This window comes from Halichoerus grypus, chromosome 8 (genome assembly GCF_964656455.1).
Source record: "Halichoerus grypus chromosome 8, mHalGry1.hap1.1, whole genome shotgun sequence".
NCBI lineage: Eukaryota > Metazoa > Chordata > Mammalia > Carnivora > Phocidae > Halichoerus > Halichoerus grypus.
In genome coordinates this window covers 111,555,515-111,582,412 of record NC_135719.1, presented here as the reverse complement: position 1 = coordinate 111,582,412, position 26,898 = coordinate 111,555,515, and the positions used below count along the sequence as shown (strand labels likewise).

At 37.8% G+C, this 26,898-nt stretch overlaps 1 protein-coding gene across 1 annotated transcript in view; it reads right to left on the bottom strand.

Moving 5' to 3' along the window:
• Positions 1–8,497: 8,497 nt before the first annotated feature.
• The window catches only part of KIAA0586 (KIAA0586 ortholog), a 106,044-nt gene continuing 87,643 nt past the window's right edge, over positions 8,498–26,898 (bottom strand). The window contains 1 exon segment of the mRNA XM_078053760.1: positions 8,498–8,841. Coding sequence (XP_077909886.1) covers positions 8,690–8,841 — 152 coding nt within the window. The 3' untranslated portion in view covers positions 8,498–8,689.

Sequence of the window (26,898 nt, the reverse complement as noted above, 5' to 3'; positions counted from 1 at the left end):
TCGGAAATTTATAACTACAAACTATGCAATAACTACAAAATTTGAAAGTAAATAATTTTGGTCATGGTCTGTTCATAGGTAGACACTGTCTTCCAAAATAAAAACTATTCCATTATACTCAAGGTCCCAACTCAAAGACAACTGAGAGAATTTTCAGGATTGCCTGTGCAAGAGCTGACATGAGTCCAGAAGCACTCCCAAGGGATGTTGAAGTAGACCTCTATACTTTGCATATTCCTAACTGTCCCCCTTTCTCTTCAATTATTCAGGAAAGACAAGACTACCTGACAGGGAGTGTTAATTGAGCAGAGGTTCACACCAGAAGTTTATTACCTCTCTGAACAAATCTCTTGATTTGGTAACTACAACATACCCACCCTGCCTGCATATGGGGGCAGCACTGGCCAACTAACTGATCAAAACTTCCAGGGGCACCTGGGTGGCTCAGTTGGCTGGGTGTCCGATTCTTGGTTTCAGCTCAGGTCATGATCTCAGGGTGTGGAATTGAGTCCTGCATCCAGCTCTGGTTTGATATTCTCTCTCTTCATCTTCCTCCGCACCTCCCCCTGCTCACAATGCGCGTGCTCTCTCTCAAATAAATAAATCTTTAAAACAAACTTCTGCACTTGGCTGATTAATGCCTACTTCTGCACTAACTCTGCATTCCACATGCCAAACAATGCCTGATACTTCTAGGCAACACTCAGCTTTTCTCCGTCAGCTGATTATGTCATACTGATTTTGAAATCCTTCTATTGTCTACTTTGCACACTTCAATTTAACATCATTCACATTTTAATCCCACCCCCTCTAGATGAGTACAAATCCATCACTTTAAGTGGTACCTTCGGCATAAAGAATGCCTAGGTCCTACTAAAGCTAAACATATGCCTACCCTATTACCCAGAAATATACCCCAAAGAAATTAGTGCATCTGTCCACCAGAATATACAATAATATTCAAAGCAGCTCTAATCATAGCAAAGAGTGGCCACAACCCAAATGTCCATCAACAGTAGAATGAATAAATAGACTGTGGAATATTTATACAACAGAATGCCACATGGCGATAAAAAATTGAACAAACTATTGATATATGCAAAAACATGTATGAATCTCATAGACATTATACTGCACAAAAGAAGCCAATAAGAAGTGAGTATATATACTGTATGATTCCACTTATATTCAAGAACAAGCAAAGCTAACTGATGGTGATAAAAATCAGAATGGTGGTTACCTCTGGATGAGGAGGGGTGTGGTTTTTTTTTTTTTTTTAAGATTTTATTTATTTATTTTGACAGAGAGAGACACAGCGAGAGAGGGAACACAAGCAGGGGGAGTGGGAGAGGGAGAAGCAGGCTTCCCGTGGAGCAGGGACCCCGACGCGGGGCTCAATCCAAGGACCCCGGGATCATAACCTGAGCTGAAGGCAGACGCTTAACGCACTGAGCCACCCAGGCGCCCCAAAGAGGCGTGTGTTTTGACTGGGAAGGGGGCAGAAAGGAACCTTCTGAGGTGCTGGGAAATGCTCTGTCTCTATGCCGAGGTAGTTACATAGGGATATACACATACATGAAAATTAACTGAGCTCTCACAACTAGTACTTTTCTTTATAAATTATATACTGTAATAAAAAGTAAGAACTATACACATGGAGTGGCCAGGTCAAATCTTAGTCAATCCTGATTTAATACTATTTGTAGATGGCTCTTATCTTAAAAATGACAAAGGCATTTCCTGTGCAGGGCACACTGTCACCACTGAAAATGCAGCTACCAAACCTGCTCCCTTGCTTAATGTTCAATCTGCCCAAGAGGATGAACTAATTACTCGGACTGATTTTGCACTCTGGCAAAAGAAGAAATGGTAAACATTACAGATTAATAAATATGAATTTTGAATTACTGATAACTTCAGGATGTTATGGAAACAAGGTATATGTTTTTACTCCTTAAGCTACCCTGATCAAAAGTGGTAAAGATATTAAAGATTCATTAAAACCTATTCAATATTAAAAAATGCATCGTCAAGGGAGACACCCATAGACAACCTATTACCCCAGAAACTAACAAACGCCCTTATTAATTCTCATGCTAAATAAGCAGCTTTTATTAACCCAACTAGAAGTTCCACCAAACTGGTATCTATCCCCACCAAACTTGGAAAGAAAACTGGCTCATTTTAGACCGGGTATAATTGACTCATAACAATCAACCCAACCTTCTGAAAAGCAATATTGGCAATTACAAAGACATATTCTCCATAAAGACAGGTTCTGACAATCTCCGGGCCGCTGCTCAGGAGTACCACAATCCATCCCATGGATGCTAATGAAATTGCCCCCATGATTGTTTGCATAATGAAAACAATTAAGTTCCATAGTAAATAAATAACAAAATGTGTTTTTCAAAATTTAACCAGGAATTGGTAGAATCATGTCTTACCTATAACTAATATAACCCGGGTAAGCCTGAAAAGGCAAAACAAAATACAGAAACTCCTTCTCAAGACCCCGTGAGCATTTATAAATGGATTTTATACAACTACCCCGGTCTTTAGGCTATAAATATAGATCATCAATAGTCTGTAAGTTTTCAGGGTGGATAAAACCCATTCCTTGAAAAGTTACTGATGTGACAGAAGGAAAACATTGCTAGACTTTGTGTTCCCAACCCAGGGAATTCCTACTTCCTATCCAGTGTGTGAGGAACTCATTTCACTGTAACAGTTATACAAAAACTCTGCAGGATATCTCTCCTAACACAAAAACTTCACTCTCCATTCAGGAATGATAGAAAGAACAAATGAGATATTGAAGCTAAAACTTGTCCCAATATGGGATTGGCAAACTACAAACCATGGGATAAATCTGGCCTGCGTACTGTTTTCATATGGTCCATGACGGGGGACGAAAAGTTCTCGCATATTTTAAAAGTTTATTAAAAAAACAAAGAAGAAAATAGAACATGGGCTATGTGACAGAGACTACATGTGGCCTGCAAAGCCTATATAATATTAACTATCGGGCCCATTCCTGACACACTTTGCTAACGCCAGTTCTAAACTATCAAAAATCCGTAATCTGCCTTAGCCTACTGTTTTGTCACTAGTGTTAATGGCCACACAATCACCTTCTCAGAACTCAAACAAATTTTCTCCCTAGGACAAGATGCCCTCAGTCATTGAGAAGAACTCCACCAGTTACTGTACTTGGTTGTATGCAGACCTAGCTAAATATTGTCAGAAGCTTATCTAGAATATTATCTTACCTTCAACATATTCAAGTCACTTTTTTGAGAGGGACATCATCCAAATCTTTATACAACTTCTAGCACAGGGGCCAGGTCTGCTAGAAGATATCAATGTGTGTTAAGTTACAAAAATGGCCACAAATTCTTCCCATCCCACATGCATGCTCCTTTACATGTGACTGTGGAGATCTTCCTAGCGAGAGAGACAGTCTATTTCTCTACTCCCTGAGTCTGGGCTCAGACGTGTGATTTGCTGAATCTGGGCTCCGACATGTGATTTGCTTTGGCCAAGAAGGCATTAACAACTTGATACAAAGAAAGGCTTGAAAATGTCTTGTCATCAGAGCTTGCCCTCTTGCTCTTAGGAACCCTCACACCAGCATCGTGTGCACGAGCTCAGGCTAGCCTGCTGTACGCTGGGACACATGGCCCAGACCCCTGTGTGGTCTTGCCAACAGCCGGCAGCCACCAGACGCGAGAGTGAGGCCCTCAGCTACCAACAGACTGTAAATGCATGTGCAAGGCCAGACAACATCAAGAGGAGCAGGACCAACGTGTCCCAGCTGGGCTCAACCAAATTGCTCATCCACAGAATTATGAACAAATAAATAGTTGCTTTAAGCCACCTAGGTTTACTGTGGTTTGTTTTGCAAACACTAATACGGATGCAAAAATGCTTTAGAATGTTAACAGAAGGAAGCATTTTAGGTCCTCTTGACAACAGAACAGTCCACCCAGGGTTTAATATGCCATAATGAAAATGAACATCCAACTCAGATCAATGGACTTCCACTCCCATATGAGTGACTGCGAGTTGAGGCTAACCAAAAACCTTGCCAAGCAGATGGCTTCAAGGCCCAAACAGCTTACCCGAGACCTTCAGATCCAGCAGCAACTTTGGAAGTGCAAACTCCACCCAAGACAATGAAACCTGACAGAACTTTTTGTTCTGTCCACTCAAACTGACTTCCTTCTAAGATTGTTAATGTGTAACGATGGGTTACTGCTTTCCTTTTCTACGTTCTCTAGGACTCTACCTTCCTTCATTTTCCCCCTCCCTTTTCTGAAACATTTCCTTTTCTTTGTTTCGAAGAATGATCAGACCATGACCTCCTCTGCTAAACTGACCTCTTGTTGAACCTGTTACCCATTTGGAACTCCAAAGGTCACTCAAATCATGGGAACACCTCTGCTTAGTGCTAGCAAACAACCCCATCAAGGATATGATCTGAACATGTCCTTTATACTTTAGAACATACAGCAAATATTTCTAGACCCAGACACTCAGATGGTTGTTACGTAGAATTACACACAGCCAGTTATCTTATCCAAAGAGCAAAATCAACCCAATCACCTCTTAAAATAATCCTGGGTGTCAATGGTACTTTCAGAACCCATGCAACTATCGGAGAAAATAACCAAAGGAAATAAACATACATAGCAAGCTTACTGAGAAATCCCCTGCAACTATCTCAATGGTAGAAAATACCTCCTATATTACAACTTACATACTTACTCCTAAAGTAATACCTTGTGAAAAATAGAAAAGAAAAACATCCTTGTTCAGGAAAAGTATGCTACAAAATATCAACTGAAATAGTTATCATTGTCCTAATAATTCAGGGAGAAAGACATACACTTTCAACCCTAACTATAGATCATATCAATTATGTAGCACCAGGCCTGTTCTTGGGATTTTTTACTAGCTACTGTGAAGATTTTAAATCCTGTTTAATCCCCACCATCTTGGTCTCTGCAGAGGTCTCAGAGTGACCTCCCAGAAGTTAGAGGAGTCTATTGATTTCTTGAGGGGCTTTTACTTTGGTTTGGGGCCCCTGAATTCAAGAGATGTATCAGGAACTTATCCCTCACTATGACTGAGATTATAAATGAGACCATTTACATCAAAGAGACCCAGCAAAAGAGCTTTGATTTGCTCGCTCCCTTGGCAATTAATGGACCATCACATAGTTTTACAATATTTATTGGCCTCACAAGGGGGCATCAGTACTCTGGCTAATATTTCCTATTGTTTCTAGGTAAACACTTCAGGACAAGAAGGAAAAAATGTCTTTAAAAAATACAAAGGCTGATTATTCTCAAAGGTTTGACAGTCTGAGAGTTGGAAATCTATTCTTCCAGCATGGGCTAGGTCAAATAAAAACCTGGCATTCTGAACTTTTCTAAACTATAATGATGGGATTTCTCATGACAATAATCCTTTCTTTTTCTCCAATACATTTTTTAAGACAGTCTTTAAAACTACACTGCAGGGCACCTGGGTGGCTCAGACGGTTAAGCGTCTGCCTTCAGCTCAGGTCATGATCTCAGGGTCCTGGGATCGAGTCCTGCATCGGGCTCCCTGCTCAGCAGGGAGCCTGCTTCTCCCTCTCCTGCTCCCCCTGCTTGTGCTCTCTCTGTCAAATAAATAAACAAATAAATAAAATCTTTAACAAAAATAAAAAATAAATAAAACTACAGTGCAACTGATGTTTGATGACCAAATGATGATTCTATAGTAGGAAGAGACAGAATTCCTTTTGTTTAACCTTCGTACCCCAAGAGAGGCAGAGGACCAAAGGGAGGGATAATATCCTGACAAGGCTACCCAGCCTGGCCCATAAGTATCTATACCATACTGCATGCCCAATGTTCTTCACAGTTAATTTTTGTTAAACAGGTACACATATGGACATATGGTAGAAAAGGGTACTTCAGTGGGATTTCTCAGCAACATCACAGAAACACTAAGGATTCAGCTATCCACTATTTTTCGTTACTCAACTATAAGGAAATGCCATAGCATCAGGGCATTTTTTAAAAGATAAAAATGTTTCAACTACAGAGTTATTCTTGGATTAGGGGTGGTAATCCACCATGAACTAACTATTCTATTTATTTTACAGAAAAATGTTTTGAGTTTTTAAATAGAAAAGCAATAAAACTGATCCAAATATATGTTTAGCATTTAAAAAGCAAAATTAAGAGACCAGGAATAGGCAAGGGATGAGAAATACACTGACCTAATCATCTTTTAAAAATGAAAACATTCATGTAAGATTCTATTAATGTGCACAAAAAGCAAATTTACTTTGGGATTTATACCAAGGGAACATTTTGAATGCCTGCTATCCTGGTGTTAAGGCACGTAAGCCCAGCAATATTCACAGCCTTGATCTTGACAGAGTCTGCCTTTTAGTAGCATGTTTCTTAAGTAGTTCATTCTAGAAGTTGGAAATTATAAAATGAAGTTTTTTTTAAAGACTGTAACATCAAAAATGCCATTTAATTTACTTTACACACACAGTTTATTCCAAAAGGATTTGAGGTGGTTGGCAGGGGAATATATGTATAGGAGTAACCCTGGCCAGAAATCCCATAAAACAAAATACTGATGAGCAGACACAAAACTTTTTTTTGTCCAGAAAAGTTCAAGTAAACAAGGAGTGGAATAAATCAAAGATTATACTTCTACCCTAACATTAGAAAAGGTGAGTTTCCTACAGTTACGGGGGAGAAACTACCAACACCTTTAAAAAATACTTTTGCTAAAATTAAGAAATATCCTTCTCAGAAAGCAGCAGCTGTGAAAATGAGAAACCATGGGGTCATGTTTAAAATGAAGCAGCGTTCACCCGATCTAGAGATTTGTAGATGAACATCAAATACCAAGTATGATACAGAGAATAGCATTTTTCTTCTACTTGTTTAATGGGAACTATTACAAGAACTGTCCGAAAGGCAATACCAAAGAAAAATAGGTTCTAAAGTGAAACCTAAAGTGTTTCAGTCAGGGAATATCTGAGAAGCTAGAGGAGCTGACATAAGAAGAAATATGTGTAGAAGGCTGACACACTTCCATAGGTTCTTGCAGCTTCTGTCATCAGTGAGAAGAAATTCTCAGACTCTTCCTAGACTCCCCAGGCAGCGGGCCCTACTAGAAGCTTAAGGAATTCTACACTGCTCTTGAGGAATTCTTAACTTCGAATGTACATTTTAACCACCTGGGGAGGTCTTTTTTCTTTTTTAATACCAACGTCCAGGCCCTATCCCAGATCGATGAGGTCAGCATCCCTGAGAACAGAACAGAAACATTTTTAAAGCTCCCAGAGGAGGCTCTAGTGTGCAGCCAGGGTTGAGACCCACTAAGTAACCCAGGAAAATGCTGAGAAAAGTCAAGGATGACCGTAGTTACTGTGTGTTTGAACTTCAGTTGTGACAGGAAATATGTTCAGGGAGATGAAGCATTTTTGGTTTTGTTTATGTTTTTTTGGTGCGTGTGCTAATAGTAGGCTACCCTGCGTCTCACTGTGCTTACCCTCTAGTGCAAGATGCTTCAATTCCTCAAGATAATGACACCCACCATTTACTGAGCTCTTATCTGGTGCCAGGCACTGTGCCGAGCATCACCCCCAACATTATTGATAATCCCCATTATCCTGCAAAACAAGTATTAAACCCATTTGCCCAGGCAGCCATGAAGAAGGGGCTTGTCTGCCCCCATCACAGAGCAAGAGAATGGAACTAGAATTTCAAAGCTACGCTTTTGTTTTCTTTCAATTTTATGTGTTTATGCTTTGAAAGGTAATCTAGCCACATTTCACAGGTTTATAAAATATAAATGTTTAATAGGTATATATGTAAGGTATAAAAAAAATTAACCTCACTCATAATTTTTTTCCTGTCACAACTGAAGTTCAAACACACAGTGGCTTCAGTCATCCTTAACTCCTATCACCTAGCCCCTCGGTCTCCCTCCCCGGAGACAAGTTAGCAGTTTCTTGTTTATCCTTCCAAAGATATTTAATGCATCCATAAGCAAATATGTGTGTGTGTGTGTGTGTGTGTGTGTGTGTGTACACAGCACATATTTGGATTCCTCCCCCAACTGTAAACAATGGTAGCCATTTTGCACACGTTTTTTTTTCACATTAACGGTATTTCTCAGAGACAATTCCACATCAAAACATAAACATTTTACAATTCTTTTTTGTACTACATAGTATTCCATTGTACAGACCTACCATCACTTTTTTAGTCAGTCCCTTATTGATAGGCGTTAGATTGTTGCCAATTATTTGCTGTTACAAAAAAAAATTCAGAATGAATAGCCTTGAGCAACATCATTTCGTAACTACCCATAATTATATCCGTAGAATACATTCTTAGATGTCAAAAGTCATGCCCTTTCCACTACTCCATGCTGCCTCAGGATTCTAAGAAATAATTCAGACTCATGATGATTCGTATTTAAATTATTTTATTTAAAAAGTTTACCTACCTACCCAAATTATGCTTTTTACTTTAATAAAAAATTAGAAATTGTTTTTCAGAAGATGCTCAAAACCCCAAATAGTTTGAGACATGGTTTTATGCTTGAGAAAAATGACTTCACAACCAGTGGCACAACTATTATGCTGGCTCTCACTTCCCTTTCAGAAGGTATCTGCTCCTGAGGACTCTGTGCCCCCCTGAACAGGGCTAATGCTCAGAGACTGAGAACAATCCTCCAGTGTCACTGAGGGCAGCGTCACAGACATCTTGGTGGGTGACATCTGCGAAGTGAGAAGTGGTACCGCTTTACCCCCTGCAAAAAAGGAGAAACGCATTCAGCTCAACAAGCATATCCTGAGTATTTATATGCTTTAAACTTTCTTGACTAATATGGGGGGAGGGGATCCAAACAAGGATTGCGTATGAGATCATTTCTTTTCTCAAGGAGCTCGGAGCTCAGAACTTGTTAGAGATAAAATACACTTCCTCCTTTCCACTCCCACCCCTAGACAATTATGGACGACATTTTAAAAGTATGTTATGATCTGAATATTTACGTTCTCCTCCCCAGCATTCATATTTTGAAATCTGAATGCCTGATGTGATAGTGTTAGGAAGTGGGGCCTGTGGGAGGTGCTTAGGTCATCAGAGTGGAGCCCTCATGAAGGGGATTTATAAAAGAGGTCCCTCAGAGAGCTTGTTAGCCCCTTCCACCACGTGAAGACACAGTGAGAAGGCGATGGCTGTGAACCAGGAAGAGGCTATTTGATTTTATTTCTCCAGAACTGTGAGAAATAAAATTTCTGTTATTAGCCACCCAGCCGGTAGTATTTTGTTATGGTAGCCTGAATGGACTAAGACAATACACAAGTGCCAACAGTTGTGGTACGAATGACAAATGCCAGGGCACCTGGGTGGCTCAGTCGTTGAGTGTCTGCCTTCGGCTTGGGTCATGATCCCAGGGTCTTGGGATCGAGCCCCGCATCGGGTTCCCTGCTTGGCAGGAAGCTTGCTTCTCCCTCTCCCATTCCCCCTGCTTGTGTTCTCTGTCAAATAAACACAAATCTAAAAAAACAAAAAACAAATGACAAATGCCAGGTAAGACCATGTAGGGGTCAGAGCCTAGTCTCTGAAACTCAGACTTACCCTCTTACTGACCGTGTGACCTCAGCAAATTGTTTCACCACTCAACATTTCAGTCCTTCCATGTTAAAAGGGTGACTAGTACCTACCTTGCAGAGTGTAATGAGGATAAAATAGCATTGGTGAAGAGTTTGATAACAGAGCTTAGCACTGAGTAAGTACTTGAAAACTCAGAGTTACCAATACCACTAAATGGTACTATTTAGTATAGAACTAGCACTACTATCATTACTATTACCATCAAGTAAATAGCTGTTTGGAACGTATTTTTCTCTGTAAAACAGACTTTTCTTCATGATCACTACACTTAGCCAAATACAGAAAAAAATCTCCACTCCACAGATTGAGAGTAGTGGGAGGCTTATAATAAAGAAGACAGGCTGTGGCAGAGGAGACACAGTCTGAGATGAAGAATTCATTAATATGTTAAAAAGAAATCCAGAGTTGACCATAAATGTAATCTATCTGCCTATACCCTAATTCACTTCTTTAAGTTTAAAACACACCACCTAAGAATATGAAGAATGCCAAATTGGTATTATTTAAGACTACAAAAATCCCTGTTTCAGATTTTATGGCTTTACTCTATATACATAAGACTAATAAGCATCTTAAAAACAAATTATCTTTAACAATCTTAAAGAGATCTCTGAGTCAAGAGCCATAGTAATTTTTCTAAAACTCCTTCATATTTTTCAAGTAGTTTTCACAGTAATAAAGTGGAATTCTCTATTACATTTTTACAGGGACTACAGTAAAAGTAGACCGTTTTGGAGATTTCAATGATGACTCAAACACAGCTGTCCAAGATGATCGGAATATTTGTAAAAGCCAAATTCCTTTCACATTAGGAAGTCTTACAAAGACTTAATATTATACTATTCCTTTTTGTTACTTGTGTCAATTTCATTTTTTTTTACTAAAAGAGAGACAGGTAATAAGATTTGGCAACATTATAGCAACATCACAAACTATAATACCACAGTATAATCTTTTAAAGAAGAAAACAAGGGGCGCCTGGGTGGCTCAGTCGTTAAGCGTCTGCCTTCGGCTCAGGTCATGATCTCAGGGTCCTGGGATCGAGCCCCGCATCGGGCTCCCTGCTCTGCGGGAGGCCTGCTTCTCCCTCTCCCACTCCCCCTGCTTGTGTTCCCTCTCTCGCTGTGTCTCTCTCTGTCAAATAAATAAAACCTTTAAAAAATAAATAAATAAATAAGAAAACAAGTTTTATGTCAATTTGAATAGAATAAATATTTTAAATAAGAAAAGACCTTTTGAAAGTTAGCTCTGTCAGGATATGATAAAAACTAAAATTAAGACACAATAAGAACTGCTTTAAAAAAAAAGATCTCTATAGGACATAAGCATTATTTAAATATTCTGTCATTTTACAAAGTCATGATGCAGAGCACACAAAATAACCAAGAAAAGTATCCAAGATCAGAGCTTACTTCATCAATAAAGTAAAAACTAACATAAAGTATAACTAAGGCCAAGAGCAAAATTAATTTTCAACCCATGAAAGTTCAATGTTACCTTCCTCTAATTATTAAGAAAAATTCCATTCCTTTAGTTAGTTGCCTGTCAAAAACCACACTGATACCAGATATTCTTCTTTTCTCTGTTATCTCATGTCACAAAACTGTTTTACATGTACCTTCATTTTCTATTATATGCACTAAATTACTGACTAAATTGCTCAATGATGCAACAAGAGCTATAACTTTTTTTTTTTTGATCTCAAAGAAATTTACACGTCTCAGGGAACATATTAAATTCAATCACTGCAAAGTTATGCTATTTCTCATAGTTAATGCCTCATATTTATACAGCAATTTGTAATTTTGCAAAAATCTTTTCCCCATCATCTTACCTCATCCTGACAGTAATTCTGGGAGACAGACAAGGCGACTGAGGCACAGAGACATAAAGTGGACTCTTCCAAAGTTTTTCTCACCAACTAAACATCCCTACAAGCCTACTGTATGTATGGAGCTAAGATTGTGCTGAGAGAATCACAGATGAAGTAGTAATAGTCCTCATTCTCAAGAAGCTCATAACCTAGAAGTGGAGACAGACGTGTACAGCAATACTTAGTTAAAATGACATGGAAGTAGCAGTTGAAGTAGGATTTCAAAGATGTGGAAGGTGATGAAGGAAAAGAACAACAAAATAAAGTCAATGTGAAGTCAGTATGTTTGGTTTTTTGTTTTGTTTTGTTTTGTTTTTTTTAAAGTCAGTATGTTAAAGGAACTCTGTTCTGATACCAAACTACTGATTGGATTTAAGGAATGGTGAGAGAGAAGGCTATAAAGGAAGGTCAGGGTCAAGTTCTGTAAACGATGATGAGTCACAAGAGATTCTGAACAGAGGAGTAGGATGACCAAATGTATTTTAGAAGAGAGAACTCCAATAGCTGTGTGCAAAATAAGGAGAGAGGAGAGAGATCTATGGAAATCATCCATGTAAGAACTGATGATCCTTGCCAGTGGAAACAGATTCAAGATATTTTGAGGGGAGACCCTGAAATAAAGAATTAAGTATGGCTCTGAAATTACACGGTTAGTGGACTGATTAGGCATTAATAAAAGCACAAACAAGCCTGAGGCTACAGGGGTATAAAGAGGTGTGGAGATATTGGGATCAGTTATATACCTGATGCCTACAAGATGTGTGAATAGACTTTTCCAGCAGGCAACTGGAATCAAAGGTGTCAGAGGCTGTAAGGCAGTTTTAGAGACAGAATTAGCGGTCATTGTATAGATATAATAATGAGAGTAATGAGCACAGTGATCACCTAGGGAGAGAAGATAGGCTGAGAAGAGAAATGATGACAAAAAGACAAGGAAGGACAAAGAAAGGTTGAATGAAGAGAAAATAAAGAAAAACAAAAGGGAAATGTCAGAGAGATAAATAGGAAGAGACCCAAGAGTAAAGAGTCACACAAGGTAACAGATGGTTTTCAAAAAAAAAAGTCTAGTATAATTCATCTAATTAATTCAAAACTGGTAGCGCTGAGACAACTCACTACTTCCTGCACTATAGCAACTACCTCCATTACTCAAAACAAACAAATAAAAAAAACAAAAACAAAAAACCACACATTACTTTTAAAGGTGGTTAAGATGAATTCCATTCATGTAATATGCAATGGTAGGTAAGGAGAGAAGCAGTAATGACGTTTCAAGCTCAAGTCCCTTAATGATAGGTCACATCTAGGGTCCACATGAGATCTGTTGTCCAGTCACTTGGGAACAGTCCTGTCCAAACTGTCAGAGTGAGGCTTTTGGCATAGGGTAGAGCTAGGTTCATCCATCTATCCACTCAACAAATATCAACTGAGCACCTACTATGTGCCAGGCACTGTTCCAGACTCTGGAGATATCAGCGGTGAAGAGAACAAAGACTCTGATCCCACGGCCATCATATTCCAGCCTAGTGTAGGGCAAATGACAAACAAGTAAGGAAACAAACATATGTCAGGAGGCGATAAGTGCTATAAAGAAAAACAGGTAAGGGGTAAGAGGGATAGTGAGTGATAAGAGACTTTAGGAAAGTTATATAACTTCTGCAAATCCTAGTGTCCTCATCCTTAAAATAAAGATAAGAGTACCTTCCTCAGTGGGTTTTATGAGGATTAAACGGGATATTGCAAATGCAGTGTTCTGCCTAACAGACTAGCTCTTCCTTTTAGGTTAACTGGAAAGGAACTACCCCAAGAGGCAATGACCCTCAGGATGGGCTGCAAAGGCAGTCTGCTTTAGAGAGGGATAAGAATGTTTCACTGAAATGCACTACGAAAAAAACCCCACAGCTCTAGAAGGCCTCCAAATAGTTATGCTATTTTAACTCAAGTAATTATGTTTTAGTCAATGAGTTAAGCCAATAAAACGCACCATTTTATCTAAAGATGTTTGTAAATGTGCATCTGGGGAAGACTTTTTGAAGTGTTCATTTACTTTATTTTGAACAGTCATTCTGAGCTTTAAACAATGGCTTTTTAGACTTTTCAGACAGGTATATAACTGATCCCAGTATCTCCACACCTCTTTATAACCCCGTAGCCTCAGGCTTGTTTGTGTTATTACTGCCTTTTTAGACCAGATTTAAAAAAATCAGGCAAATGAGTGTTACCAGGCAAAAAGAGTAACCTTCATATCCAGTATGGTCCTCATAGAGTTTAATTTTTTTTAAAGGAAAAAGACATTATATCTTAATAAATCATCATTAAAGCAAACATAAATTTTCTGCCTATATTAAATGTAGTTTGGTGCTTTTAAAGTTTGGCATTTTAAATTTCCACAGTCATCTCATTACTCTATGATGTAATTGTTTCAACAGCTGTTTTCAGAGTTGTTTTTTAAAAAAAGAGACTACTCTTTGATTCCGTGGGTTTGCAGTAAGTCATTTAACTTGGCTATGTTTAAGCTGGGATGCCATTGAGTCAGACCATGTATTTCAAGCTTCCTAAGACATATTTTAATATCTTTTAGATGTTTGAAATTCAATTTTTTTTTGCTTTAAAGATATTTAACATTCATAAAGAAATTTTACATTTGATGTTGGATTTATAAGACTAAGGAACAGAAAAGTTAAACTAATTTATTCTAAGGAATACAAGTAATCATACAGGATTTTTAAAGTCCACTTAGATTTTTGCCTGTATATTGTATGTATGTTTCTAAAAATACGCATAACATAACTTTGTAAAAGTTTTTTGGGTTTAGATAATGCATTTTATCAGGTTTCAGATTCTGACTCTAATCCTCAAACACTTGGTAACTCATTATTCTATCTCTGTTATTTGCAAACTGAGAGGACTCCAAACAAAGCATTCTCTCCTCAAACAACATGAGACAAGCAGAGAAAAGAAGAAAACGTTTCAATAGCTTCATAGACGAGTACAGCATCTCAAACTCTTCATTAAGTAACACATGAGGCACACGTGATATGTACAAATTTATGGCATTCTTCTATGAGTGGATGAAAAGATAGTTGGATGGCTTTAAAGTGCCTGGGTTTGGGTTTTTCTACATGAAAATAAAGATTGGTTTCTTATAAACAACAAATTTAAAAAGAAAATCGAAAAGGAAACAAATGTAATCATCCTGAATCCACGTACATGAAGGATCTTAACCCAGGGCAAACGGATGACTGGCCAGGGAGCTGTGAATGCCCTGGAAAAGTATGCAAATTATTTTCACGTGAGTACAGTTTGGGATGGCGACAGATGGTCATAGCTTTCAGTGCTCCAAAGGGGTCTGCGGCCCCCAAATATTTCAGAATCACTGACTTAAAGGAGAGCCCAGCCCCACGTGCAAGTGAGTCACATTCTTTGAGCTGTTCTTCCAGCAGCAGTGGTGAAATACGTGGATGCCTTATTCTCTCCGAAAGTGATTTGGTCCTTTGCACTTACCAAACTGCATTGTAATTATTTGTTTATGTGTCTGTCACTTGCTCTAAACAAGATACTCCGTAAGAGCATGGACTGAGTCTTTGCTGTCTGACTAGGACAGTAGGTACACAGGAAGTATCTGTGACCTTATCATCTCAATCGTTATTTGCTTGGGAGTCTGTTCCTGTTAACTACGTGCTGCAGGAGGGCAGTGACTTTGTCTTATTTACCTCTGCATTCTACAAAGTTGTAGCACAATGGTAAGCACACAGTGAGACTTGAAAATGGCTGCTGAACCGAACTGATTTGCTTGCACCTCAAGGGTCTGTGGTTTCTCATAGCTAACAGCCTGCTTAGATTCTCGCTGACCAGATCCTGTCTTTAAAATCAGCCCTGAGTTCCAGCCATGCAGTTGCTTCCCAGCTGTCTGTGAAAATGTTACAGTATTTCAGCTGTATTTTATTGAGTTCTTGAAGCCTTTTTCCTGTCCACCCTGGGCTCATCTCCTCTTGCTTTAATTCCTTGTTTAAGCAGCTGCTAAACTATCCTGCTGTATTCAATTCTCCTCACATACTTAACCCGGCTCTGCAGATTTTGCAACATCATAGCTTCAGTGTTTGAGGACAAATACAAGTCTTGATGAAGAAGGTGCCTAGTCATTTGATGTCAAGTACAGTATGCAATATTTTATTTACCTCTGCTTTCCAGATTAGTTACTATTAAATGTTTCTTTCCTTACTTTCATGTTTAAAAGGGTGATTTAAAATGTTACTATAGTCTCATTCCAAAATATGTTTTAGACCTATAAATCCTATTGCATTTTTTAAGTTTACTATTGCTTCTGTTTTTAAAATGAGTTGACAAATGCTTATTTTGAAATGTATAATTTAGGATAAAAATAAAGCAGTTCCTATAGGAAGAATAAATGTATTGGCACCTGTAAAAACAACTCCAATTCTTTTTCCTCTAAAAAGCAATAGTTAATGTGAAAGGTTTGTTTCTTCTTATGCCAGGTTCCAGCTGCTTCACTTTGTTTAAAACTGACTTCAAAGTTTAAACATTGTCCTGTCCCAACAAATAACCTCCCCCAGATGGAATTATCTTGAGTACTATCCTCAGTGCTCTGAATACCACACCTGCAGCCTTTTAATTCAACATTTTATAAACTTTCCAAAGGGAAATGAAACATTTTTTTCTGTCCCCTAACTTATGATTTTTGGAGGGTTAGAGTTTAGTGCACAGAGTTCTATTACCTGGGTGAGTTTATAGCTATTTTAGAAGAATTAAAAAAGTATAATTAGTATCTCTACTGTGCTGATTATTATCAAAGAAATTATAAGAACATGAAAAATCTGAATAGCTCCAAGCTCAACTTTTTTTTTTTAAGATTTTATTTATTTATTTGAGAGAGAGAATGAGATAGAGAGAGAGAGAGCATGAGAGGGGGGAGGGTCAGAGGGCGAAGCAGGCTCCCTGCTGAGCAGGGAGCCTGATGCGGGACTCAATCCTAGGACTCCAGGGTCATGACCTGAGCCGAAGGCAGTGGCTTAACCAACTGAGCCACCCAGGCGCCCCTCAACAACTTTTTTTTTTAAGTAGGCTCCATGCCCAATGTGGGGCTTGAACTCACGACCCTGAGATCAAGAGTCGCATGCTCTAGTGAATGAGCCAGCCAGGCGCCCCTCAACAACTTTCAAAGTAAAAATCTTACCTGTAAATACAGACGCGAGGTACAGATTGGGCTCAATTTGTGTCTGATCCATTTCACTTGATGAAGTTATGTTTAGTTTTGTTAATAAGAAAATCAGTTAAGCCTAGAAATAACCATGATTCATTCCTATTCACTAAAAAGAACACAAACTACATGCACTCCCAGTTACTTTCATAAAACCAAGTAAACAGAAGCCTGATCTAATGGCCTTAATAAGAAGGAAGTTAAACAGCTGAATTTTAATGACTCCATAGAAAAATACTTTACCACCCAATGGATTATCTTTAGGCATCAAAAATTAAGGAAAGGGGGAAACAAGGAATCATTAGAGAATTTGCAATTTGTGTTAAGTAAAAGAAGCTCACGGATCATTTCTTTCAAGGTTAGAAGTTTTCACAGATTCTCCTACTTAAGGACTTCATCATTACAAGAAAAGTGTAGAATCTCCCTTCACCCATGCTAGATGGGGGCATATTGCCCAACACAATCTATGTGAAGCAACCAATAAAGTTGTCAGAGAACACAGAAGAGCACTACGCTGTCAAACCAAAGCCACATTTTAATATTAAAATGAAATAGGCTGGGGAAAACCTCTTTTTGGCTAGGGAATGATGAGGTGGAGGAGGAGAGGAACGTGTAGCACGTGTGGTTCTCCAGCTAACAGGACACGCCAGGCACCAGAAGCATGTGCCCACGTTGATGGCACGCTCTTAATCTGTGCTCTGAAATGCAGTTAATGACTATCAATATCCATTGTTTCAAACAAATTCTTCAGGCAGAACGATTTGGAAAAAATGTAGAGGATGGATGGTAGAATCAGTATTTTCTGATTTTCTCTAAAATAAAAATCAGACTTCTCTCAAGTTTCCCTTATTTCAGAAAAATTTCAGGTGGATTTGGAAGAATATACGTAAATGAACATGATTTGAAGCATTACATCATTCATTTAACTGAGCAATAGGTTCTCACTGGTGACAAAGGTTCATGTTTAGCTATTGTCATTATACTGTCGGAAACCTAAAAATGAAATACATTAAAGAATTAAATGCAATCTAGATTAATGAAGAAAAAAGCTTAAAAAGAATAGTTTTAGAAGAAAATATAGTTTTCTAAAGGTAAGACTGGGGCAAATACAAGTTATGTATTATATACTGACAATCTGCAAATAGACCAAAATTAAACATCTAACCTTGATACTGTTTTAAAAAACCTTTAAATGCATTCAAAGTGCTTACTATCATCTTAATATATGAGATACTATCTATGTTCACTTCCTACTCCGCCTCTAAGTTTCTGAGAGTTACAGAGGGAAAGGTTACCGCTTGGCCCTCTACAGCTACCTTTCCCATTCTACACAGCACCTATAGTACAAAGGTGGACACAATGGTAACAATCAGTCGCACCACACAGGCCACTTCCACTGAAGAAACTTTTTTTTGGGGGGGGGGAGCAAGTAAAATTAAGTGGCAGTCCACTCAGAAGTGATTGCTTCAAAGCCCAGATTTTAAATGTATCTATTGTGTTACGGTAAGAAATAAGCAACGTCATCCCCTTTCATATTAAACAAAACTGGGTGGAAACTAAGAAAAAGAAAACCTACCTTAGGTCTAGCTAGGATTCAGTTAAAAAAATTTTTTTTACGTGTCCATCATTATTATATGAGGTGTTGTGAAGACCGCAAAGAATAAGACATTGTCTTAATCCTCTTTAATTGTAAAGGTAAAACTAACACAGAGCAGACTGACAGCAGTGAGCAAATCTTCCAATTAATGCGCCTGTTCCACCTCAAATATAGGAGAGTTTAAAGACTAACGATTAATTGAGCTCTCTGCCTTTTAGCATCATACCACTTGTAGCTGTTAATGTTTCCATCCTGGAACTCGAATTCTTCTTCTATTCTTGGTAACTTCTCTTTGTCTCTTCCTGTTCTATTGCCTTTTTTTTTTTTTTTTTTTAATCCTCTTTAGAAGGTGCTATATATTGTACCTGTCTGGCTTTGGAGAAAGGAGCTGTGAAACCTTTTCTAAACCAGTGATTTTCAACAGAGGGTTGGCGTAGGGAGAAGGGAAAGTCTGAATCACTTTTGGGGCTTTTTCAAACTAACAAGGGCTCCCTTCCATTCTGATAGGTCCACACTCCAAAGGGGGTGTATCCCCCAATGGGACCTGCTGCTATAATGAAACACTTCTAAATTCATAACGACCTAAATGTGAATTTTATACACTGCATTTTCTTTGGAATAAAAAAGGAGCAAGTTTTCTCCAATATTCAGATTTTTTGCTTAATAAAAAGCATTTTCTTGAAACTTTCAAAAACAATGGCTTTTAAAAAACACAACGGCTTATTTCTAATTTATTAAAACAATGAATTTTAACTCAAAAAATGATGATTTCATTACTCCAAACCAAAGCATATTTTAGTCATCTCTTTATATCCAACAAAGCTGCATTATTAGTAAAAACATCTAAATTGAAATAATACGCTAAATCTGTTATTATTTTTAAGATGTGCCTTCAATAAGCCATTTCATAGGCTGAAGTGATTTAATGTAATGCTGGATTTTCATAAAGGACAAGAAAATAGGGGTACCTGGCTGGCTTAGTTGGTAGAGCATGTGTTATGAGTTCAAGCCCCATGTTGGGTGTAGAGATTACTCAAAAATAAAATCTAAAAATAAAAGGTTTCCCTCCATTATCCTTCCTTATTTCCCCTAAGATGCCTAAATCAGTCCTCTATGTATGGTTGCTCAAGAAATATCCAGCTGACCAATGTTTCTGAACCTTTATATCAAATGGATATACTACTCTGTGATCTTGTATAGATCCTTTTCTGGAAAAAACACCCACTTTTTTCTATTCATTCTACACTGTAGTATGTAAGATAAAAAAGTTGCAAGTAATTGACAACCAGACACTACGTTAGAGAGTCACCTGGAAGCTCACAGTGAAAAGCACAGACTTGGAAGCTAAACTGCCTAATGCAAATCACAGTGCCAACAGAAATGAGCTGTGAGACCTAGGAGAAATACCACCACTCTGTGGAATATCACCATTTTGTGTTTCAATTTCCTCTTCTACCTCATAGGTTTCTTATGATCATTAACAGAGACAATATATGTAAATAACTTAGAGAAGTGCCTACATTATTACTCAATAAGTGGTAGTTTTATTATTTTGTTGCTTGTGATTATTTTCTAACTTCTCACAACTCACAAAAAATTCTTCTTGTTACGTAATCTTTTAAAAATATTTCTGGACAGGGAGACCTTTTGTTGAAAAGAAAAAGTACTGCTCCCATATGACCAACGGAGCGCTACAACGGGTCTCAGAGATCATCTTATCCTTACTAATAAGGAAGTCAAGATTCAGAAAGGTTCACTGACAAATCAATGTGACTATATTAATAGTATTAATAGTAGGGACCATAGCAAACAGTTCTTTCCCCATCTCCCAACTTCAGATACTGAGACCTGTAAGAACCATCAGAAATTATTTGTTCTACTTTTTAAAAAATTATCAAGGAAGGAAATACAGTATAATGTTTAAGAGTACAGCATTTGCTTTCTGAGTTGGGACTACATCTGATTCACAGCTCTGTCATGTACTAGCTATGTATCCTTGGCCAAAGTATGTAACTTCACCGAGCCTCAGGTTTCTCAAATAGAAAATGAGAATATTATCATCTACCTAGTTGGGTTGATTATGGATCTTAGCGAAGTATATCACATATAGGAAATATACAGAGATGGTGGCTATTATGTGTTGTTGATGTTATTATAAACACAAACAAAACTCCACCAAAACTGGGAGAGAGTCTTGATTTCTGTAATAATTTCTCCTAACAGTAAAATTTAAAAAATAAATAAATAAAATAAGCCACTATCTCAATATCAGAGTTGTCTATTGTCATTTATTCTTGTAATGAATAGCTGGCTCATAATTCACACTTGCTGGGGGATGGGGTTTCCTGAAGGGTGAGTATTGTACTCTGCAGGTGAGAATTAAAGCAGCAAACACAACCTATACCTGGCCAACATGATTTAAAAACTGCTTATCAATGTTGTTGACTCTTACACTTCCTCATCCTACTGTTTAAAATGGAAGAAACAATACTCATTGGTATTTAAGTCAAAGGATGAGAAGAAACAATTTCCAAACATTTGATCCATGAATTTCTATGGAAATTAGGAGTGGGTAACACTGGCTAAAAATTGAGTCATAAATTACCTAACAAATATAATTTATCCTTTTACCTTTACCACAAAAGACAAATGTGTTATCTTTTATTTAAATATTTAAAGATATCACAAAATCAAAACAAGTGATCTGAGATTTGAAAATGGAATCCAAGTCTAGGAAAGCAGGGATACTGCTGAAAAAGCTTTAAACGAGGGCACACAAGGTTGCTGGGATTATACCATTTGTACACTATGCTTCTTTCAAACACTCATCTTATTTCAATACTTTAGCTTTTTATTTTAAATGGTCATTCAAAATCTTGTAGCTATATGGTGCCAATTTGAAAGGAGGCTATGTTGTAGTATTTCAAAAAGTGGTATTTAAAAGGATAGCAACCTGGGCTTTACAATGTTTGTACTCTTGTTTTTAAAATTTTTTATATCGTCCTGAAAGTTTATCTTTTGGTTTTTAATACTACCCTTAGTAAGGATCACCAGAATAGCAATACTTAAATCTATAAACTGTTATATTATTATTTTAACCAAAATTTTTTTTAAGATTTTATTTATTTATTTGACAGAGAGAGACACAGCGAGAGAGGGAACACAAGCAGGGAGAGTGGGAAAAGCAGGCTTCCCGTGGAGGAGGGAGCCCAAAGCAGGGAGCCCGATGCAGCGTTCGATCCCAGGACCCTGGGCTCATGACCTGAGCCGAAGCCAGATGCTTAATGACTGAGCCACCCAGGTGCCCCTTTAAACAAATTCTTTATGGATTATTTAAGAAAACTGCAGAGTACTATAGGGCTATTAACTGTAAAACAAGGATATAAAGATGAAGGCTCCTAATAATAAATTTTTTAGCTCACAAAACAAGAGTTTTTAAATGGGTGCCATTCAGAATACGAAACAAAATAAGGAGAAATCTAAAACTAGTAACACTTAGAATACCTGGATCTTTTATACCAATTTGAGTTCACTGGGGGGAAGAAAGGAACATTATTAGAGTAGTTAAAAATATATAAAAAGAAATTAACACCTTTGAAACAAATAATCTGGCCAGATTAAGTTACTCTTCGGCTGCATATCTAATAGGTATACGAGTCTCTCCAATAATAGCATTTTAGAAATAGTATCTCGGCAGCATAAAAGCTTATATCCAACTGCCAAGAAGCTGATTGGTAATTCAGAAAATAGATGACCCACCTATCCTGAATGCAGACTAAGCTTTACTTGACTAACGTACATTTAATTATTGAAGCTCATTAAAAACCATTTAAGTACTTGAATGTACTGCTGTGTGGTGTTACGACAAAGAGTCCCTGCCTTTTCGGGGCAGGAATGTCTAGAGGAACATTCCAGCACTAACATTTGGTTGAGAACTGAGAGAGTCGATGTTTTAGTAGACAACTTTATCGACAATGCACTTCCTGTCGGTTGAATAGCCTGTGACACTGCCACCAAAACAAATTCCTCTCAGATAATTCTTCATAAGAGCATGTCATAATGGTCTGAAAACTAAAGGAATCTTAAAAATCACACTAGGTTTGTCTCGTGAGAGAAGCCACACATTCTGCCTGATTTCATTTATTTACAGTAAGAAAAAACAAGAGAACTAATCACAGAGCAGTGGCTATCCTTGGGGGTGGAGCTTGTAACAGAGAAAACATGAGGGGGCTCAGGGGTGCTGACAGCGTGCTGTTTCTTGAGCTGGACATGGGTTACACCAGTGAGCTCAGTTTGTGAAAATTCTTTCAGCTGGACACCCATGATACGCATACTTATCTATATGTAGATTATACTTCTGTAGAAAGTTGAAATTGAAAAAAAACCAATATATTAGTTTCAGCAATTGAAAGGTGCTTCCTCTACAGTTTTGGACTGTTTTCCAATGACTGAAACAGCCAAATAACTAACTTTACTGGCCTTTAACATCAAGTGAATAGTTGCCAAGTCACACGCCATACTGCTAACGACAAAGCCAAATTCCTTTCTATTTCTTTCCTTAAAATCTGAAATACCAGCAAGATGAAATTATTCAGAAGCAGAAGGTGAGTTTTTGTTGTTGTTGTTGCTTTAGTTTGACTCTACAGGACTTCTTACTTCGAGGGTACTTGATGCTCTGTGACAAGCAGCCACTCAATTTCTTTGAAATCACAAACTGATACCATTTTACCTAATCTTGAAAGCATTTTTAAAATATTAATACATTCCACAAAAGTCATTTAATTCTTTCTTTTTGGTGCCAAAAAGGTTTGCTGTTTCATTTTATGAAGCAATGACATCAGAGCTACATTTAAACTCAACTTTTTCAACAATAACTTGTACAACTTTAATTACATAAGGCCATAGACTGTTATAGAAGGTCACTACCCTCACATTCTTATAAGTGACACTTGATGGCTAACAAAGCTGAAGGCAAAGTCACTCCCTAATAGTTACTAAGCAGTTTGAACCCAAGTGCTTCTATAGTTTATGTACAGAAAATCCATCTTCTGAGATGGAAATCCTTCCTAAATATGAAAACTCTCAAATTACGCCCTGTGACTATCACTGTAATTACACTGTATTATTTGTGTAGCTTTTATAGTGGATTTTGCCAGATCTAGACATTCCTAACTAAATTTGGAAACAAAAATTAAATGTGACATGGTGACCAGTTTACTTCCCCAAGGCCAGACTTGGTAATTTTTGAAAGAGAGTGAAAGAATGAAAAATGAGCTTTCGAATCCAGGAAGGCACAAGAAAACAAGACCACCACCATTCCGTATCCTAAACTTAGAGCTCTAAAGATTTTCTGTTGACTAGTAAGTTTTGGGTGTGAGGCAGTGGGCAGGGGAGGGTGGACTTCTGCTCACTGTACACACGACACCAATGGGAATAAGGGCCGGTCCAAGTTCTCCGTTACCGTTACTCCGGGTAATAGTTCCCAGCCGGGAGGCACAGCTGCACAGGCCTGCCAGGAAGGCCATCGCAGCCGTGTGCTTTGATAGCGTGGGGCCCTGACGTGTCAGGGTATAGAGAAGGCAGCAGTTGTTGGCTGTGAAAACAGTCTGATACAAACCAGATGGGAACTTACTAGATGGGCAACACAAAGGAAAACAACTGGCTCATTCAACAAAGTCAGGTCCCTGCCCCAGAGAATTCACAGGAGACAGTAACAGTCACCCAGAGTTGATGCAAACAAGAAACAGCCACGTGGTTACAGTTTAAAGAATTGTTTTTCCTCAGACTAAACAAAGTTTTGATTTCTAATTCTTGTATTCATTAATTGTAGTTTGGTGGACGAGCCCTTCGGTCAAAGACAAATATTTCATTTATATAATATATACTTCTGAGACACCAGGAGAAACTTAGGGGGGCCTAGAAACTAATTTTGTGCTGTTTCCTGGGAAGTGTTAGGAACATAAGCTATGCTCTTTCAAGAAACCGGAAAACTTAGAACATGATTGATCATGTTGACCCAGTAATTAGAAAACACCCACCATAATATTTCTAGGACTTCCTAAGTCTGCTCTGTTGTAATGTAGGCAGAATGACGCAAAAGGCAATAATCACAAGGCTCTCGGAACTACATTTCTACCTAAATTATGTTTTCTGACTTCCTTACCCGGGAAATATAATGGCAAGTATATTCATGGGAAAAAAGTGCCAGCATTCTCCCTAACCTGACTGTGTGAAGCCCATCACACTAAAAAGTGCCTGTCCATTTGGAGTTGACAAGTACGGCCAAGATTAACAAGCAGATTTTAGGATACATTTTTGGCAATAATTCCTTATCAAGGAAACTGAAAATAATAGCATTTTCATGCACACATTTGAACATATTTTATAATGAAGTAATCCTGTTTTGTTTTGTGCATTTATCCTAATCAAAAATAACAATTAGGTTTCTTAAAAGAGAAGCGATGTAGCTGCAGAATTGTGAAGATTACTGTGGCACCTGAGACACAGCTCGGGTTTCCCAATGTGCATTGGCTGCATTGGCTGGATGATCTTCACTGACTCTACCCGCCCTAAAAACTGAGGTCCAACACTTAGAGACATCTTTCCTGTTGGCGTTAGATCTTTCATCCCTTGCAAGGTCATTCTGAAATAACCCAGAGAAAACAAAAGTGGAGTTAACAACTCTGGTGCGTAGGTTGATTCAGTCATAAGCATTTCTAGCCCTAAGCGGTTCCCTCTGCACTCTGTGGTACATCCGCACACACTCACACACCTTTTTTTTTTTTTTCCCCAAAAAGTCTAAATTAGTATGCGGCAACAGTGCTGGATAACTGACCATTCTGACTAACTTTAATCATCAAATCCAAGAAACCAGTCTGTGCTTATATTATAAGCTACATTCCCCTGTAAAAAGTAGGAAGGGAAAAGCTTTAAAAAGCATTGTTTATTAAAATTAAGAATAAATGTGTCACTCAACAATGAATCAATTCTGTTAAGTCTGTTAAAAGTTTTTCTCAGTGCATGGAATCAACTCTTTTACAAAACGATCAACAAAGGCAGTTTGTCTTGAATTTATCAGTAAATGTATTTGTTAGACTTTGGGCTAACTTATGAAAAAAAATGAATTGGTACCATTTCTATTATGAGGCATACTGATAATTATTTATATACTTCTTCAGGAACTGCCTATTTCTACCTTAGCGGTGCTTACAGATATAGATATAGATATCAACCTAATGAACTGGCATAAATTTTATAAGAAAAAAACAACTAAATGCATTTAATAAGTTTTATCTCATAAACAGATATTGATATGATTTCAGAGAATAAGACAAAGGCCAAATCACGCAGAGCCTTTTAGGTCACAGTGAGCAGTCTGGACTTTTTTCTGATGCAAAAAAGGTCTTTCGGGGTTTTGAGCAGGGAGTCATGTGATCTGATTCATATTTTTAAAAGATCACTCTTGCTCTGAGTAGATAATAGACAAAAGGGGAACAAAAGTGTATATCGGAGAGACAAGTTGAGAAACTTCTCAAGATAATATTAAGGTTGAAAAATATTATGCTTAAAAAAATCAACTGCACACCTACAGAAGGTAGGAAACTTAGGTTGATATCAAGTCATTGAAAAATATCTTGGTCAGTTTTATTAGAACACTGAAAACCACAGTATTGAGCAATAGTGTTTAATAACTTCTGTAAACATTGGGATAATCTAAGAGTAGTGAGGCTACTTAACCTCTCCGAGCCTCTGTTTTCCCATCTGTATAATAAAACTACCACCAACAACAATAAAAACATCTGTACATACAAGTTTGCTGTGAAAATGAAAGTTACACTACATGAGAGTTCTTTGTCAGCTGCAAAGCATTTGACAAATGTTGGTTTCATCACTGTATATTTGGGAAGAAACAGATCTACCATACTTGGTAATGACTGTGTTCTGTCCTAGCATACCTAACTCTATGCAAGATATACTGACTGGAGTATGGTCAAATTAATAAAGAGCTTGGAAACAATATAATATAAGGAAGAGTAAAAGGAACATAACATGCAGACTTTGGATTATGATTGCTGCCATCAAATATTTAAAACACTGTCCCACTGAGAGACCTGTTTCTAACACCCAGTAGGGGAGAACTAGAACCAACAGTGAGAAGTTATGGAGAGCCAGATGTTAACATAGAAAGAATGATTAGTGCTTTCCAGACATAAAATGTCCGGCCAACTAGCATGTTCCTTAAACTGTGGGGTGATCACCTGTTGGGTCTAATTTCCCTTTTGCTGGCTCCCTCTACCTTCTCTAGCTTTAAATCTTAAAGGTGTCTGGGATCTTAAACCTGGGATGCTTCTCTTCCCTTTCTATACTCAGTCCTAAGGTGATCTCATCCATACCCACAGCTTTTTTTTTTTTTTTTTTTTTTTAAAGATTTTATTTATTTATTTGAGAGAGAGAGAGAGGGAGAGAGAGCACATGAGAGGGGGGAGGGTCAGAGGGAGAA